Genomic DNA, 13,742 nt, shown 5'->3' on the forward strand with positions numbered 1-13,742 from the left:
AACTCCCTATATTCTCCCTTCAGGACCTCTTCCCTTTTCCTACCTATGTCATTGGTACCTATATATACCACGACCTCTGGCTCCTCACCCTCCCACTTCAGGATATCTTGGACGCGATCAGAAATATCCCGGACCCTGGCACCAGGGAGGCAAGCTACCACCCGGGTCTCTGGACTGCGCCCACAGAATCGCCATTCTGACCCCCTTACTATCAAGTCCCCTATTACAACTGCCCTCCTCTTCCTTCCCCTACCCTTCTGAGCTACAGGGCCGGACTCTGTGCCGGAGGCACGGCCACTGTCGCTTCCCCCGGGTAAGCTGTCCCCCACAACAGTACTCAAACAGGAGTACCTGTTGTCAAGGGGCACAGCCACCGGGGTACTCCCTATTACCTGACTCTTCCCCTTCCCCCTCCTAACCGTGACCCAGTTGTCTGCCTCCCGTGGCCCCGGTGTGACCAGCTGCCTGTAACTCCTCTCTATCAACTCCTCACTCTTCCTGACTAGACGAAGATCATCGAGCTGCAGCTCCAGTTCCGTAACACGGTCCCTTAGGAGCTGCATCTCGATGCACTTGGCGCAGATGTGGACGTCCGGGAGGCTTGGAGACTCCAGGACCTCCCACATCCGGCACCGAGAACAACAAACTACCCTCACACTCATACTTCTTCCCTCCTCAAATAACAACAAAAATGAATACCAAACCTTTCTCGCCTCGCCCATTTCCGCCTAAGCCCGTTAAGCCGAAGCCCTTAAGCCTTCACTCTGCTCCCGGCTCACTCTGCCGCCCGCAAACTACGCTGCCCGTTGTATGAGGCTCTGTTCCTTTTAAATCATCTGCGCTTCACTACCCGACGTCACACGCCTGCGCAATCCTGCCTCTCTGAACGTCGATGGAAAAAAACCGAAAAATTCAAAAATGGCTTCCTCTGCACTCCCGCTCCAATTCTCAGGCTTCCTTCTTCGAATTAAACCAGAATCAGGATTTCTGTCCTTTTAAGTCTTCCGCGCTTCACTGCCCGACGTCACACGCCTGCGCAGTCCCGCCTCTCTGAATGCCGATGGAAAAAAAACCGAAAAATTCAAAAATGGCTTCCTCCACACTCCCGCTCCGATTCTCAGACTTCCTTCTTCGAATACAGTATTATTAGTCCATGAGACAATCAACTTGGCATAAAAGTATTACTAAGGCCCCAGCTTGGTTGGTGGAGCTGGCTTGAAGAACCACGTGGACACCTCTGTCCTTAATATTTGTGTATACGTGAAGGCAGCTACATCAGGATCAAACTAATTAATTCGGATGAGTAGCTAAGTTTCTTTCAAAGAAATTGCTCTGGGATTTATAATCACAGACCCAAGGCAATTTGTTTTCTACAAACTTTTATGCTGACACCCCATAGTGTTCAGCAGAGGTAAGGTTGAGGTAAGAACAATTAAAAACATTAGAAGATCAAGATCAATAGATTGTCTGTAGGCAAAAGTATAAAATGATGTAGAATAAAGTCATACAAATAGTGATTAGATACAGATCAGTCTAGTTGCAACTGAATGGCAGAGCTGATTTGAGAACTCAATGGCTGTTCCTGTTTTTGTGAATCAAGGCTTTCTCAGGTGTACTGTGAACACCTAAAACTGGAGAGAATAAATATGTGTCTTTGCTAGGTCAAGGCCATGAGCAGATTTTATTTTTTCTCGAATGAACTGCTAAAACACATTATCTGCAGGATGAACAATATCTACCTTGAACCAATCTCACACGGCACCAAGCCAGAACATGAGTAGAAAAGTCTTGGCTCATGGTCTCCAGAAAATGGAACCCATCAGCTCATCTCCTGAGGAGATGAGCAAAGCTACACACAAATAAATCATGAGCATAGAAGAAGCTTATTTAGTTACACTGTGGCTGACAAAATGCTTTTGGAGCCAACATCCCTGCAATAGACTTTAACAGTACATATGCACAGCCTAAATTTCACTGTCTTCTATCTGAGATTGAAGGAGAAAGTAATTTGTGAATAAGCCTTTCCACAATGCTTCTTCAGTTACTTCTATATTTTATTGGGAAATCAATAATTTAATATCGAAGAACATCATAAGCCTTATGCCCTTGAAAACTATACATTGTGGATGAGTATTACTGATGCCCTTAAAACAGGAAATTGGAGTACCATGTAGCATGAGAATGAACATCATCTGTTAGCTCAGAGTACGAGAGGGCCATCACAAATTTCCTTTGGCTGAAAGGACAGGTTCAAAACTTCAAGGAACTTTTGGATGTAAACCTTTCTCCATTGTACACACTAAATGTGCGGCATTCAAATTATATACACACTGATCATGAACACAAGAGATGCTGCAGAGGCTGGAAATCTTGAGCAACACACACAAAATGCTGGAGAAACTCCGCAGGTTAGGCAGCATCTATATAAGGGAAAATACAGTCAACATTTTGGCCAATGATGAAAGGTCTCAGTCCAAAACATTGACCATTTATTTCCCTTCATAGATGCTGCCTGACTTGCTGAGTTCCTCCAGCACTGCATGTATATGCACATTGATCTCTGGTTCTGCAACTACTTTTGTTAGCCTCCCTAGAACTATATTTCAGACACAAAGTCCAACATTTTTTAAGTGTTTATTATATACAATCAGGATCAGAATCAGATTTAATATCTGTCGTAAAATTTGTTAGCTTTACGGCAGCAGTGCAATGAAATACATGATAAATAAATATGGTGAAAAACTGAGTTACATTAAGTTTACATATGTTTATTAAATAGTTCATGGTGGCATCTGTTAGAACACAGAACATAGAATAGTACAGCACAGTACAGGCCCTTCGGCCCACAATGTTGTGCCGACCCTCAAACCCTGCCTCCCATATAACCCCCCACCTTAAATTCCTCCATATACCTGTCTAGTAGTCTCCTAAACTTCACCAGTGTATCTGCCTCCACCACTGACTCAGGCAGTGCATTCCACAAGACCATGGTCTCCCGAGATCATGGATCTGCGCCTGGAAAGTCTTGCTTCAGTCTGTGTTAGAGCAGCGTCTGTTGTGGCTGTAGAGGCCCACACGGGAGTGACAGTCTCGGCTGCAGCAACTGCACTTGAAGGCGCTGTCCTCCAGTGTTGTCTTGGTGCTGTTTTCCCAACGAGTGCACTTTTCTTCAGCAGCAAGCCTCAGCTTCTCCTCTCCTCTTTTTAAACCTCTGCGTAGTTCCAGCCTCCAGTGAGAGCGATTGCTTGCGATGTCCTCCCACCTCTCGATGTTCATTTTCAGAGACTTCATGTCTCTCTTGCAAACGTCTTTGAAACGAAGATGGGGCCACCCTTGTGCTCTCTTGGCGGAGGCCAGTTCCCCGTACAGCAGGCCTTTCAGGATCCTCCCGTCTGACATGCGGTGTACATGGCCCAGCAAGCGGAGACGGTGTTGTTGGAGCAGGGTGAAGAGGCTAGGTATCTAGGCGCGGGCCAGGACCTCATTGTTGGTGACTTGGTCAGTCCACGTGATGTCCAGGATGCATCTCAGGCTGCGAAGGTGGAAGGCGTTGAGACGCTGCTCTTGTCTGTAGTAGAGGCTCCAGGTCTCGCTGCCGTAAAGCAGTGTGCTGAGGACGCGGGCCCTGTAGACTGTAACTGTCTACAAGAAGGGTCAGAGCCGTCTCTATTTCCTGAGGAGACTGAGGTCCTTTAACATCTGCCGGACGATACTGAGGATGTTCTACAAGTCTGCGGTGGTCAGTGTTATCATGTTTGCTGTTGTGTGCTGGGGCAGCAGGCTGAGGGTAGCAGACACCAAAAGAATCAACAAACTCATTCGTAAGGCCAGTGATGTTGTGGGGCTGGGACTGGACTCTCTCACGGTGGTGTCTGAAAAGAGGATGCTGGCTAAGTTGCATGCCATCTTGGTCAATGTCTCCCATCCGCTACATAATGTACTGGGTGGGCACACGAGTACATTCAGCCAGAGACTCATTCCTCCGAGATGCAGCACAGAGCGTCATAGGAAGTCATTCCTGCCTGTGGCCATCAAACTTTACAACTCCTCCCTTGGAGGGTCAGACACCCTGAGTTGATAGGCTGGGTCCTGGATTTATTTCACAATTTACTGGCATAATTAACATATTACTATTTAACTATTTATGGTTCTATTACTATTTATTATTTATGGTGCAACTGTAACGAAAACCAATTTCCCCCGGGATCAATAAAGTACGACTATGACTAAGACTATGACTATGGTGTGCGTCGTCAGCTTTCTGTTCTCCCAGACTCTCTTTGTCAGCCTGGCGAATGTTGAGGCTGCTCGTCCAATCCGTCTGTTGATCTCGCGGTCTAGGGAGAGGCTGTCCGTGATGGTGGAGCCAAGGTATGTAAACTCGTGAACTACATAGTTGTTGATGGTAATGGCAGGGGGTGCTCAACGCCTTGGCCCAACACGTTGGTTTTCTTCAGGCTGATGGTCAAGCTGAAGTCCTGGCAGGCTCTTGGGAAGCTGTCCATGAGGCGTTGCAGTTGCTCTTCAGAGTGTGTTGCCAGTGCCACGTCGTCTGCGAACATGTCCCTGATGAGTACTTCACGAACCTTGGTTTTCCCCCTCAACCGGGACAGACTGAACAGCCTCCCATCCGATCTGGTGTGGAGGTAGACACCATCAGTTGATGTTCCAAAGGCATGCTTCAGCATGACTGCAAAGAAGATGCCAAGCAGAGTGGGGGCAAGCACACAGCCCTGCTTCACACCGCTGCGGATATTGAAGGCCTCCGAAGAAGAGCCATCGAACCGAACGACACCCTTCATGTCTGTGTGGAACGACTGAACTATTCTGAGGAGCCTCGGGGGACAACCAATCCTGGCGAGGATTTTGAACAGGCCATCTCTGCTCACAAGGTCGAAGGCCATCGTAAGGTCAATGAAAGTGATGTAGAGTGGTTGTCTTTGCTCTCTGCATTTCTCTTGTAGCTGTCAAAGGGAGAAGATCATGTCAATTGTGGAGCGTTCCGACCTGAAACCGCACTGAGACTCGGGATATACCCTTTCGGCTATTTTCTGCAGTCTGTTCAGGACCACGCGGGCGAAGACCTTCCCAACGATGCTCAGCAAGGAGATTCCCCTGTAGTTGTTACAGTCGCTTCTGTCCCCTTTGTTCTTATATATGGTGACAATGTTGCAGTGTCTCATGTCTTGCGGCACTGCTCCCTCTGTCCAGCACCGGCACAGTAGTTCATACAGGTGGTTTAGCAGGATGCCCTTTGCACATTTGATGGCCTCTGGTGGAATGCTATCCAACCCTGGTGCCTTCCCAGTGGGCAGGCTGTCGATGGCTTTACTCAGCTCTTCGGCAGTCGGCAATGCATCAAGTTCCTCCATGACAGGCAGGCATTCCACGGCGTCTGAGCACTGTCCGAGATGCTGTTTTCTCTGAAGAAGAGTTCAGAGTAATGCTCCACCCATCTCTCCATCTGCTTGCCTTTGTCATTGATGGTCTCGGCTGTCATGGTTTTCAATGGTGCTGTCTTGCTCTGGGTTGGCCCAATGGCTTTCTTGATCCCCTCGTACACTCCACGGATGTCGCCTGTGTCAAATGATGACTGAATGCTTTTGCATAGTTGTAGCCAGTAGTCATTTGCACAGCGTCTGGCTGTTTCCTGGGCCCTGCTTCTTGCTGTCCTTAGCGCTTGCAGTTTGCCTGGATGGGGTGGCGTTTGTGCTCTAGTAGTGCAACACGCTTCACCTTGATGACAGCGGTGAGCTTACTTGAGCTCACTTCAAACCAGTCCTGTGTCTTGCCCCATTTCTTCCCGAAGGCGTTGAGTGCAGTGCTGTGGATAGTGTCCCTGAGAGAGTCCCATCTCTGCTGAGCATCTCCTTCTGGTGGCTCTGCAAGGAGAGCATCCTCCAGTGACTTGATGAGCTCTGCAGCTTTGTCTGGGTGTTGTGTCTTACTGGCATCGATGCGCTGCTTGCCTGGAGGCTTGGCGTAGTGCATCTTCTTCGGCCGAAGTCTGATCTTGCAGCAAACCAGAGAGTGATCCGTGTCGCAGTCGGCACTCTGAAAGGAGCGAGTCATGAGCACGTTTCTCAGGTGACGGCGTCTTGTGATTATCAGGTCTAGCTGGTGCCAGTGTTTGGAGCGGGGATGCCACCAAGACGGATGCACTGAGCTTTGGTCTGGAAGTAGGTGTTGGTGACACACAATTCGTGGAGCATGCAAAGCTCGAGCAGTCGTTGCCCATTGTCATTCATGCTGCCAATCCCATACCGCCCCAGGCAGCTTGGCCAGGAGTCGTGGTCGGCGCCCACTCTGGCGTTGAAGTCGCCAAGTAGCAGCAACTGTTCCTGACTTGGGATCTCCTGTATCATCGTTGAGAGCTGGTCGTAGAACTTGTCCTTTGTGTCTTGTGTAGAGTAGAGGGTTGGGGCATAGACGCTGACAAGGTTGACAGACCCGTCGGATGTGTGGAGTCGGTGAGAAAATCCACTCTGTCCCTTTCTCTCTAGGCTCTACCATCTTCAGCAGCGAGTTCTTCACGGCAAAGCAGACACCATGCTCTCTGGTCTCGTCTGAGCCCTTCCCCTGCTAGAAGAAGGTATAGGGTCTTTCATGTAGGGCTCTCGATTCTGCGAGACGTGTCTCTTGGAGCGTTGCGATGTCCACTTGGAGTCTCGACAGTTCATTGTTAATCACTGCTGTCTTGCGTGTGACGCTGATCTCACGAAGGTCATCTGATATACCAGTTGTCATGGTCTGTATATTCCAGCATCCTAGTCTGAGTGCTGGCTTCTTTCTTTGTCTTCTCGTTGTGCTTGGTGCAGCATTTACAGTCCGCAGTTCGGGCTACTAAGCCCCGTGCACCCAGTGGAGTGGGCGGACTGTGGCGGGACAGCACCTAGTTGGCTGGGGGCTGCCCAGCTTGAGGCGGGCAGTAGCTGTCCAGTGAGACGCGATGGTCTCTCCTTCCATCGAAAGCAACCCCTGGCACCTTGCTCTACGCCAGCCGACCGCAGGCTTATAACCGGTAGACTGCTGCTTTCCGTGTTGTGCCGTCACGGTGAGGCGACGCTGGAGTGTCCTCTCCAGGGCACAGGCCTGGGCAAGGTTGTATGGAAGACATATGTTTATTAAATATTACATATGGTTATTAAATAGTTAAGTTACAGTAAAATAAGTAATGCAAAATAACAGAAATTTTAAAAAGTAGTGAGTTATTGTTCATGGATTGTCCATTTAGGAATGGGATTGCAGAGGGGAAGAAGCTGTTCCTGAATCACTGAGTGTGTGCCTTCAGGCTTCTGTACCTCCTTCCTGACGGTAACAGTGAGAAAAGGGTATGTCCTGGGTTGTGGTGGTCCTTAATGATGGATGTTACCTTCCTAATGCACCACTCCTTGAAGATGTCTTGGATACTGTGGAGGCTGGTACCTGTGGTAGAGCTGACTAATTTTACAACTTTCTGCAACTTATTTTGATCTTGTGCAGTAGCCCCCCCCCCCACCCCTCCCCATACCAGATGGTGATGCAGCCAGTCAGACTGCCCTCCACAGTACATTTATAGAAGTTTCTGAGTGCTTTAGTTGATGAACCAAATCTCTTCAAACTCTTAATGAAATATAGCTGCTGTCTTGCCTTCTTTATAACTGGATCGATACGTTAGGACCAGGTTAGATCCTCAGAGATCTTGACACTCAGGAACTTGAAACTGCTTGCTCTTTCCACTTCTGATCCCTCTGTGAGGATCGGTATGTGTTCCTTCGTCTTACCCTTCCTGAAGTCCACAATCAGCTCCTTCATCTTGCTGCAAGGTTGTTACTGCTACACCACTCAACTAGCTGATACATTCTGCTCCTGTACGCCCCTTCATTGCCATCTGAAATTCTGCCAACAATGGTTGTATCATCAGCAAATTTACGGATGCTGTTTGAGCTATGCTTAGCCGCACAGTGATGGGTGGAGAGAGATTAGAACACTGGGCTAAGCACACATCCCTGTGGCGCACCAGTGTTAACTGTCAGTGAGGTGGAGATGTTATTTTCAATCCATATAGATTGTGGTCTTCTGGTTAGGAAGTCGAGGATACAGTTGCAGAGGGAGGTACAAAGGCTTAGATTCTGCAGCTTTATGATCAGGACTGTCAGAATGATGGTGTTAAATGCTGATCTATGGTCAATAAACAGCATCCTGACATAGGTATTTGCATTGCCCAGGTGATCCATTTACAAAGTAATAAATATAAAAATATTCTATATTTAAATATGATATATTTAAACTATATATTTAAATATCCATACCTAGTAAACTGAAATAGTATTACCTGAAATCTGCAAAGCTTTTTTAATGTCCTAAACAAAACTTTTCAAAAAAAATTACATTACAGCAATATGCATTGTGACATCCAACAGTTTGATACATTTGGTTAAAATCAAACGATTAAGTGTCAGAATGCAATTCACTTGGGCTTGCACAAAGCTAGCTTCATGCACTGAGGATCAGACATGCTTCTCACTTCATCAGCTCAATGAGAAATCTTTCTGAGGTAGAAATTAGGATCAGTTACACCTGGACCTCCTTTTATGCTCTGAGGGAGAAACTCATGAATGGCATTGGTTGTAAGCGTGTGTGTGTTGGCTGCTGATTACACACAAATCCAGTGATGTGCACAGCTAGCAGTTGATGGCCTCTCTCATGCTTGGCTTTGGTAATCAAAGGCAAATTCCTCCTCGTTTACCTCACTAACCTCATCAAATATGATGCAGCAGAAAAGCCTGCTGTTAGAACACTGACTGAAATGCTGCAAGAATTGTAAGAAATATTTGACTTCATTTAGTAAGAACATAAAACATGGGATTAGAATGAGGCCATTCAGCCCACTGTGTCTGCTCCACCATTCCATCATGGCTGATTTATTATCCCTCTCACCCCATTCTCCTCCCTTCTCCCCATCATATTTGACTCCCTGACTAATCAAGAACCTGGCAACTTTAAGTATACCCAGTGACTTGGCCTCCACAGCCATTTGTGGAAATGAATTCTACAGATTCACCTCCCTCTGGCTAAAGAAATTTCTTCTCATCTCATCTCTGTTCTAAATGGATGTCCCTCTATTCTGAGGCTGTGCTCTCTGGTCCGAGGCTCTCCCACTATAGGAAACATCCTCTCCACTTCCACTCTGTCTAGGCCTTTCAATATTTCATAGGTTTCAATGAAATACCTCTCATTCTTCTGAACTCCAGTGAGTACAGAGCTTCTCACAGTTTAATCCTTTCATTACTGGAGTCAATCTCGTGAATCTCCTCTGGATCCTCTCCAATGCCAGCACATCTTTTCTTACAAAGTAGATAAGGGGCCCAAAACTGCACACAGTACTCCAAGTGAGGTCTGACCAATGCCTCAGTATTACATTCTCGCTGTTGTATTCCAGTCCTCTAGAAATGAATACTGACATTACATTTACCTTCCTTACCACCAACTCAACCTGCAAGTTAACCTGCAAGGAATCCTGCTAAGTCCCTTTGCACCTCTGATTTTTTAATTTTCTCCCTGTTTAGAAAATAGTGCATGACCATACATTTCGCTACACTGTATGCCATCTGCCACATCTTTGTCCATTCTCCCAATCTGTCCAAGGCCTTCTGCAGGCTTCCTTAACACTACTTGTTCCTTCACCCATCTTTGTATCAGTGGCAAACCTGGCCACAAAGCCATCAATTCTGTCATCCAAATCACTGACGTACAGTATAATGTGAAAAGAGGCGGTCCCAATACTGACCCTCTGTGGAGCACCACTAGTCACTGGAGCCAACTAGAAAAGGCCCCCTTTATTCCCACTCTGCCTCCTGCCAAGCAGCCAATCTTCTATTCATGCTCGTATCTTTCCTGTAATGCCATGGGCTCTTATCTTGTTAAGCAGCCTCAAGATCTGACCTTGTCAAAGGCCATCTGAAAATCCAAATAAACAACATCCGTTGGCTCTCCTTTGTCTATCCTGTTTGTTATTTCCTTAAAGAAATCCAAAAAATTCGTCAAGCAGGATTTCCCCTTAAGGAAACATGCTGACTTTGGCCTACTTTATCATGTGCCTCCAAGTACCCTGAAATCCTCTCCTTAATAATCAATTCCAACATCTTCCTAACCACTGAAGTCAGCTTAATTGGCCTAAAATTTCCTTTCTTCTGCCTCCCTCACTTCTTAAAGAGTGGAGTGACATCTGTAATTTTCCAGTCCTCAGGAGGCATTCTGGGATCTAGTGATTCTTGAAAGATCATGACTAATGTCTCCACGATCTCTTCAGCCACCTCTTTCAAAACCCTGTGGTGTCATCCATCTGGTCCAGATGACTTACATACCTTCAGCTCCCCAAGCACTTTCTCCTTAGTAATAGCAACCACACTCACTTCTGCCCCTGACACTCGAGAATTTCTGGCATAGTACTAGTCTTTCACAGTGAAGACAGATGCTAAATACTTATTAGGTTCATCTGCTATTTTTTTGTCTGCAATTACTACCTCTCTAGTGTCATCCCCCAGTGGTCCAATATCCACTCTCACCTCTCTTTTAAATTCCTACCCAAATTTCCAGACAAAGGAACTTCTGACTGGAGTGAGACACCTGCCTGTGTGTGTCAGGGGGTGGATGGACAGGAGGGTGGAAAAGGAGCTTGTTTTGCTGTTGTGTTGTTGTTGTTGCTTGTGTTGTTCTGCTGAACATTGTGGCAACAGAATGTGTGGCGATACTTGCGGGCAGCCCCCAGCACATCCTTAGGATGGTTGTTAACGTAAACGATGCATTTCACTGTATGTTTCCATGTACATGTGATAAATAAAAGCATCTGAATATAAGAGTCTGAATCAAGTATGCCTGAAATAAAAGAGAAGAATGAGAGGTCTTTAATCTAAAATTAATCTAGACGGCTCCTGATAAGGACATTGATGACAGAACTGATGAGCAAGCAATAGCTGCCCTACCTAGTCCATCAGAACCTACCCAACAGTACACACAGTGGTCACATTATTCAATACCTCCAGTACTTAATAAAGTGGCCACTGAGTGTATGTTCATGGTCTTCTCTGCTGTAACCCATCCACTTCAAGGTTCGATGTCTTGTGCATTCAGAGAGGCTCTTATGAACATCAACGTTGTAACACGTGGCTATTTGAGTTACTGTCACCTTCCTGTCAGTTTGAACCAGTCTGGCCATTCACCCCTGACCTCTCTCATTAATAAGGTATTTTTGCCCACAGAACTGTGATTCACTGGATGTTTTGTTTGTTTTTCACACTATTCTCTGTAAAACTTTAGAGACAGTTGTGTGTGAAAATCCCAGGAGATTATCAGTCTCTGAGATACTCAAACCACCCTGTCTGGCACCGACAATCACTCCACTGTCAAAGTTACTTGGATCACATTTCTTCCTCATTCTGATGTTTGGTCTGAACAACAACTGAGCCTCTTGACCATGTCTGCATGCCTTTATGCATTGAGTTGCTGCCACACAATTGGCTAATTAGGTGTACCTAATAAAGTGGCCACTGAGTGTAAAATACTATTAAAAACTAAGTGTAAGTAATGTTCCATTAAATTCCTACATCAAGTGAGAGATAAAGGTGCCCTTGATTATATTGGTTGCCAATTTTAATTTCATTATATTTATATGCAATTATCAGTCCTGATATATTGCTGAACTCTGGATGGGGAAAGTTAATGAAAATGCTTGAGAGTTTGTACAGATAAGAAGTCTAGGTTTGGTTAAGGGCTTCAATAATACTCATCCAATACTTGTAGTCCCAAGAGCATAAAATTTATTGAGGTCTCCAATATTAAATTATTGATTTTTCAATAAAATAAAAATGTAACTGAAGAAACCTAACACTTTAGGCTACAATTGGGCCAGATCCCAGTGCTGAAAAAATGCAAATGTACCTTTCCCAATGTTATGAATATCAGGAGCAAACCCTAGATCAGAGGTGAACTGAATGAACAACATATCACATGGAATACCTTGAACCGTGAGTTGAATGAGTCCTCGATCCTCTCCGTAGGAATTGATTGCATGGCAAGAGAAGAAGCCAGAATCCCCTCGATCGGCAGGTATGATCTGCAAGAGACAGATGTGCAACAGGACATATGTTTAACATGCAGTAAAAGTTGGAATCCTCTGCTCCAGTGTTCAGCTGAGCAACTAAAGGCAGCCCTGTTGAGTCGCTGAAACAGGTATTGAAGTACATCAATTATGAACAAAGTTTCCATTAATGGCAAATGCTCTGGATGTTACTGCAGAGAGTTGTAGACACAATTGTGGGCATGCTATTCTGGCAACACTCGCAGGCTGCCCAACACAATCCTTGCTGATATGATTTCATGCAAATGGTGCATTTCACTGTATGTTTCAATGTACATATGACAAATAAAGTTAATCTTTAAAACTGTTGAACCACTGATGTCCTGTAAAGCATTGTGCCAACCCTGAGGTTTCTCTTTTCATATGCTAATTAAAATCTGAATCTGTCAAATCACCTCTCATAAATCAATCAAAGTTCAAAGTAAATTTGTTATCAAAGTACATGTATGTCACCATATACAACCCTGAGATTCATTTTCTTGTGGGCATCCATGATAAATATAGAGAAACAGAATCAATGAAAAACCACACGAGGCAGACAAGCAACCAGTATGCAAAATTCAACGAAGTCTGCAAATACAAAAAAAAGTAAGTAATAATAGTAAATAAATAAGTGATAAATATTGAGAGCATAAGCTAAACAGTTCTTGAAAGTGAGTCCATTAGTTGTGGGAACATTTCAGTGATAGGGTAAGTGAAGTTGAGTGATGCTATTCCCCTTGGGTCAAGAGCCTGATGGTTGAGGGGTAATAACTGTTTCTGAACCTGGTGGTGTGAGTCCTGAGGCTCCTTCCTGATGGCACCAGCAAGAACAGAGCATGTCCTGGATGGTGGGGGTCTTTGATGATGGATGCTGCTTTCCTGATTTGTAAATCCTAGCTTGGAAGCTCCAGTTTTTAACATAGCTTACTTTTGTGTTAGGAAAAAGCATTAAAAGGTGAAGGAAATACAATGTGGATTCAACTGCAGTGAAAATTAAAAAAAACACACTTACCAGAAATTTGACTCCAAGTCCCACTGGAACAAGAAGTTTAGGTGTAACTTGGAACTAGTGTAAATGCAGTAATGTTGGATTTACTGGTATTTTTTGAGGGTGAAGCAGAGTGCCAGATTTGTGTAGGGGGAGCTGGCAATTGTCTCATCTGGTTAGTGCCAAAGAGCAAGAAAACTTGGTTTTGTGTAAAATTTTAGCAAATGTAATATCTGCCCGAAGTTTCTCAATCTATTGCATGAGAAACCAGCACAGAACCATTGCCCTCTCTTAGACATCAGCAACAACATTGTTCTCTGTTCTCTCCACCCCTTCACTTCTCTGCAACTCAAGCACATACTTTTCCCACTTTTCCAATTCGGATGAAGGGTTATTGACTTTTTTTCTTGTTAACTTCCCATTCATGTTTCTCTCTCCACAGATGTTGTAAAATCTGCTGAATGCCTACAACTATACTAGTGGCCACCTTATCAGATATAGATGAAAGTGCATAATAATGTGGCCACTGAATGTATTTCTGTGTGTTCGTGGTCTTATGCTGCTGTAGTCCATCCACTTCAAAGTTCAATATGTTGTGCGTTCAGGCATGCTCTTCTGCACACCACTGTTGCAAAATGTGGTTACTTGAGTAAA

At 45.3% G+C, this 13,742-nt stretch overlaps 1 protein-coding gene across 1 annotated transcript in view; it reads right to left on the bottom strand.

The window, feature by feature from the left end:
- dscaml1 (Down syndrome cell adhesion molecule like 1) overlaps positions 1 to 13,742 on the bottom strand; it is a 781,005-nt gene that overhangs the window by 235,828 nt on the left and 531,435 nt on the right. Inside the window, exon 13 of the mRNA XM_072283885.1 lies at positions 11,998 to 12,094. Coding sequence (XP_072139986.1) covers positions 11,998 to 12,094 — 97 coding nt within the window. The remainder of the gene's footprint in view (positions 1 to 11,997; positions 12,095 to 13,742) is intronic.

The sequence above is a fragment of the Mobula birostris genome, chromosome 20 (genome assembly GCF_030028105.1).
Source record: "Mobula birostris isolate sMobBir1 chromosome 20, sMobBir1.hap1, whole genome shotgun sequence".
Classification (NCBI taxonomy): Eukaryota; Metazoa; Chordata; class Chondrichthyes; order Myliobatiformes; family Myliobatidae; genus Mobula; species Mobula birostris.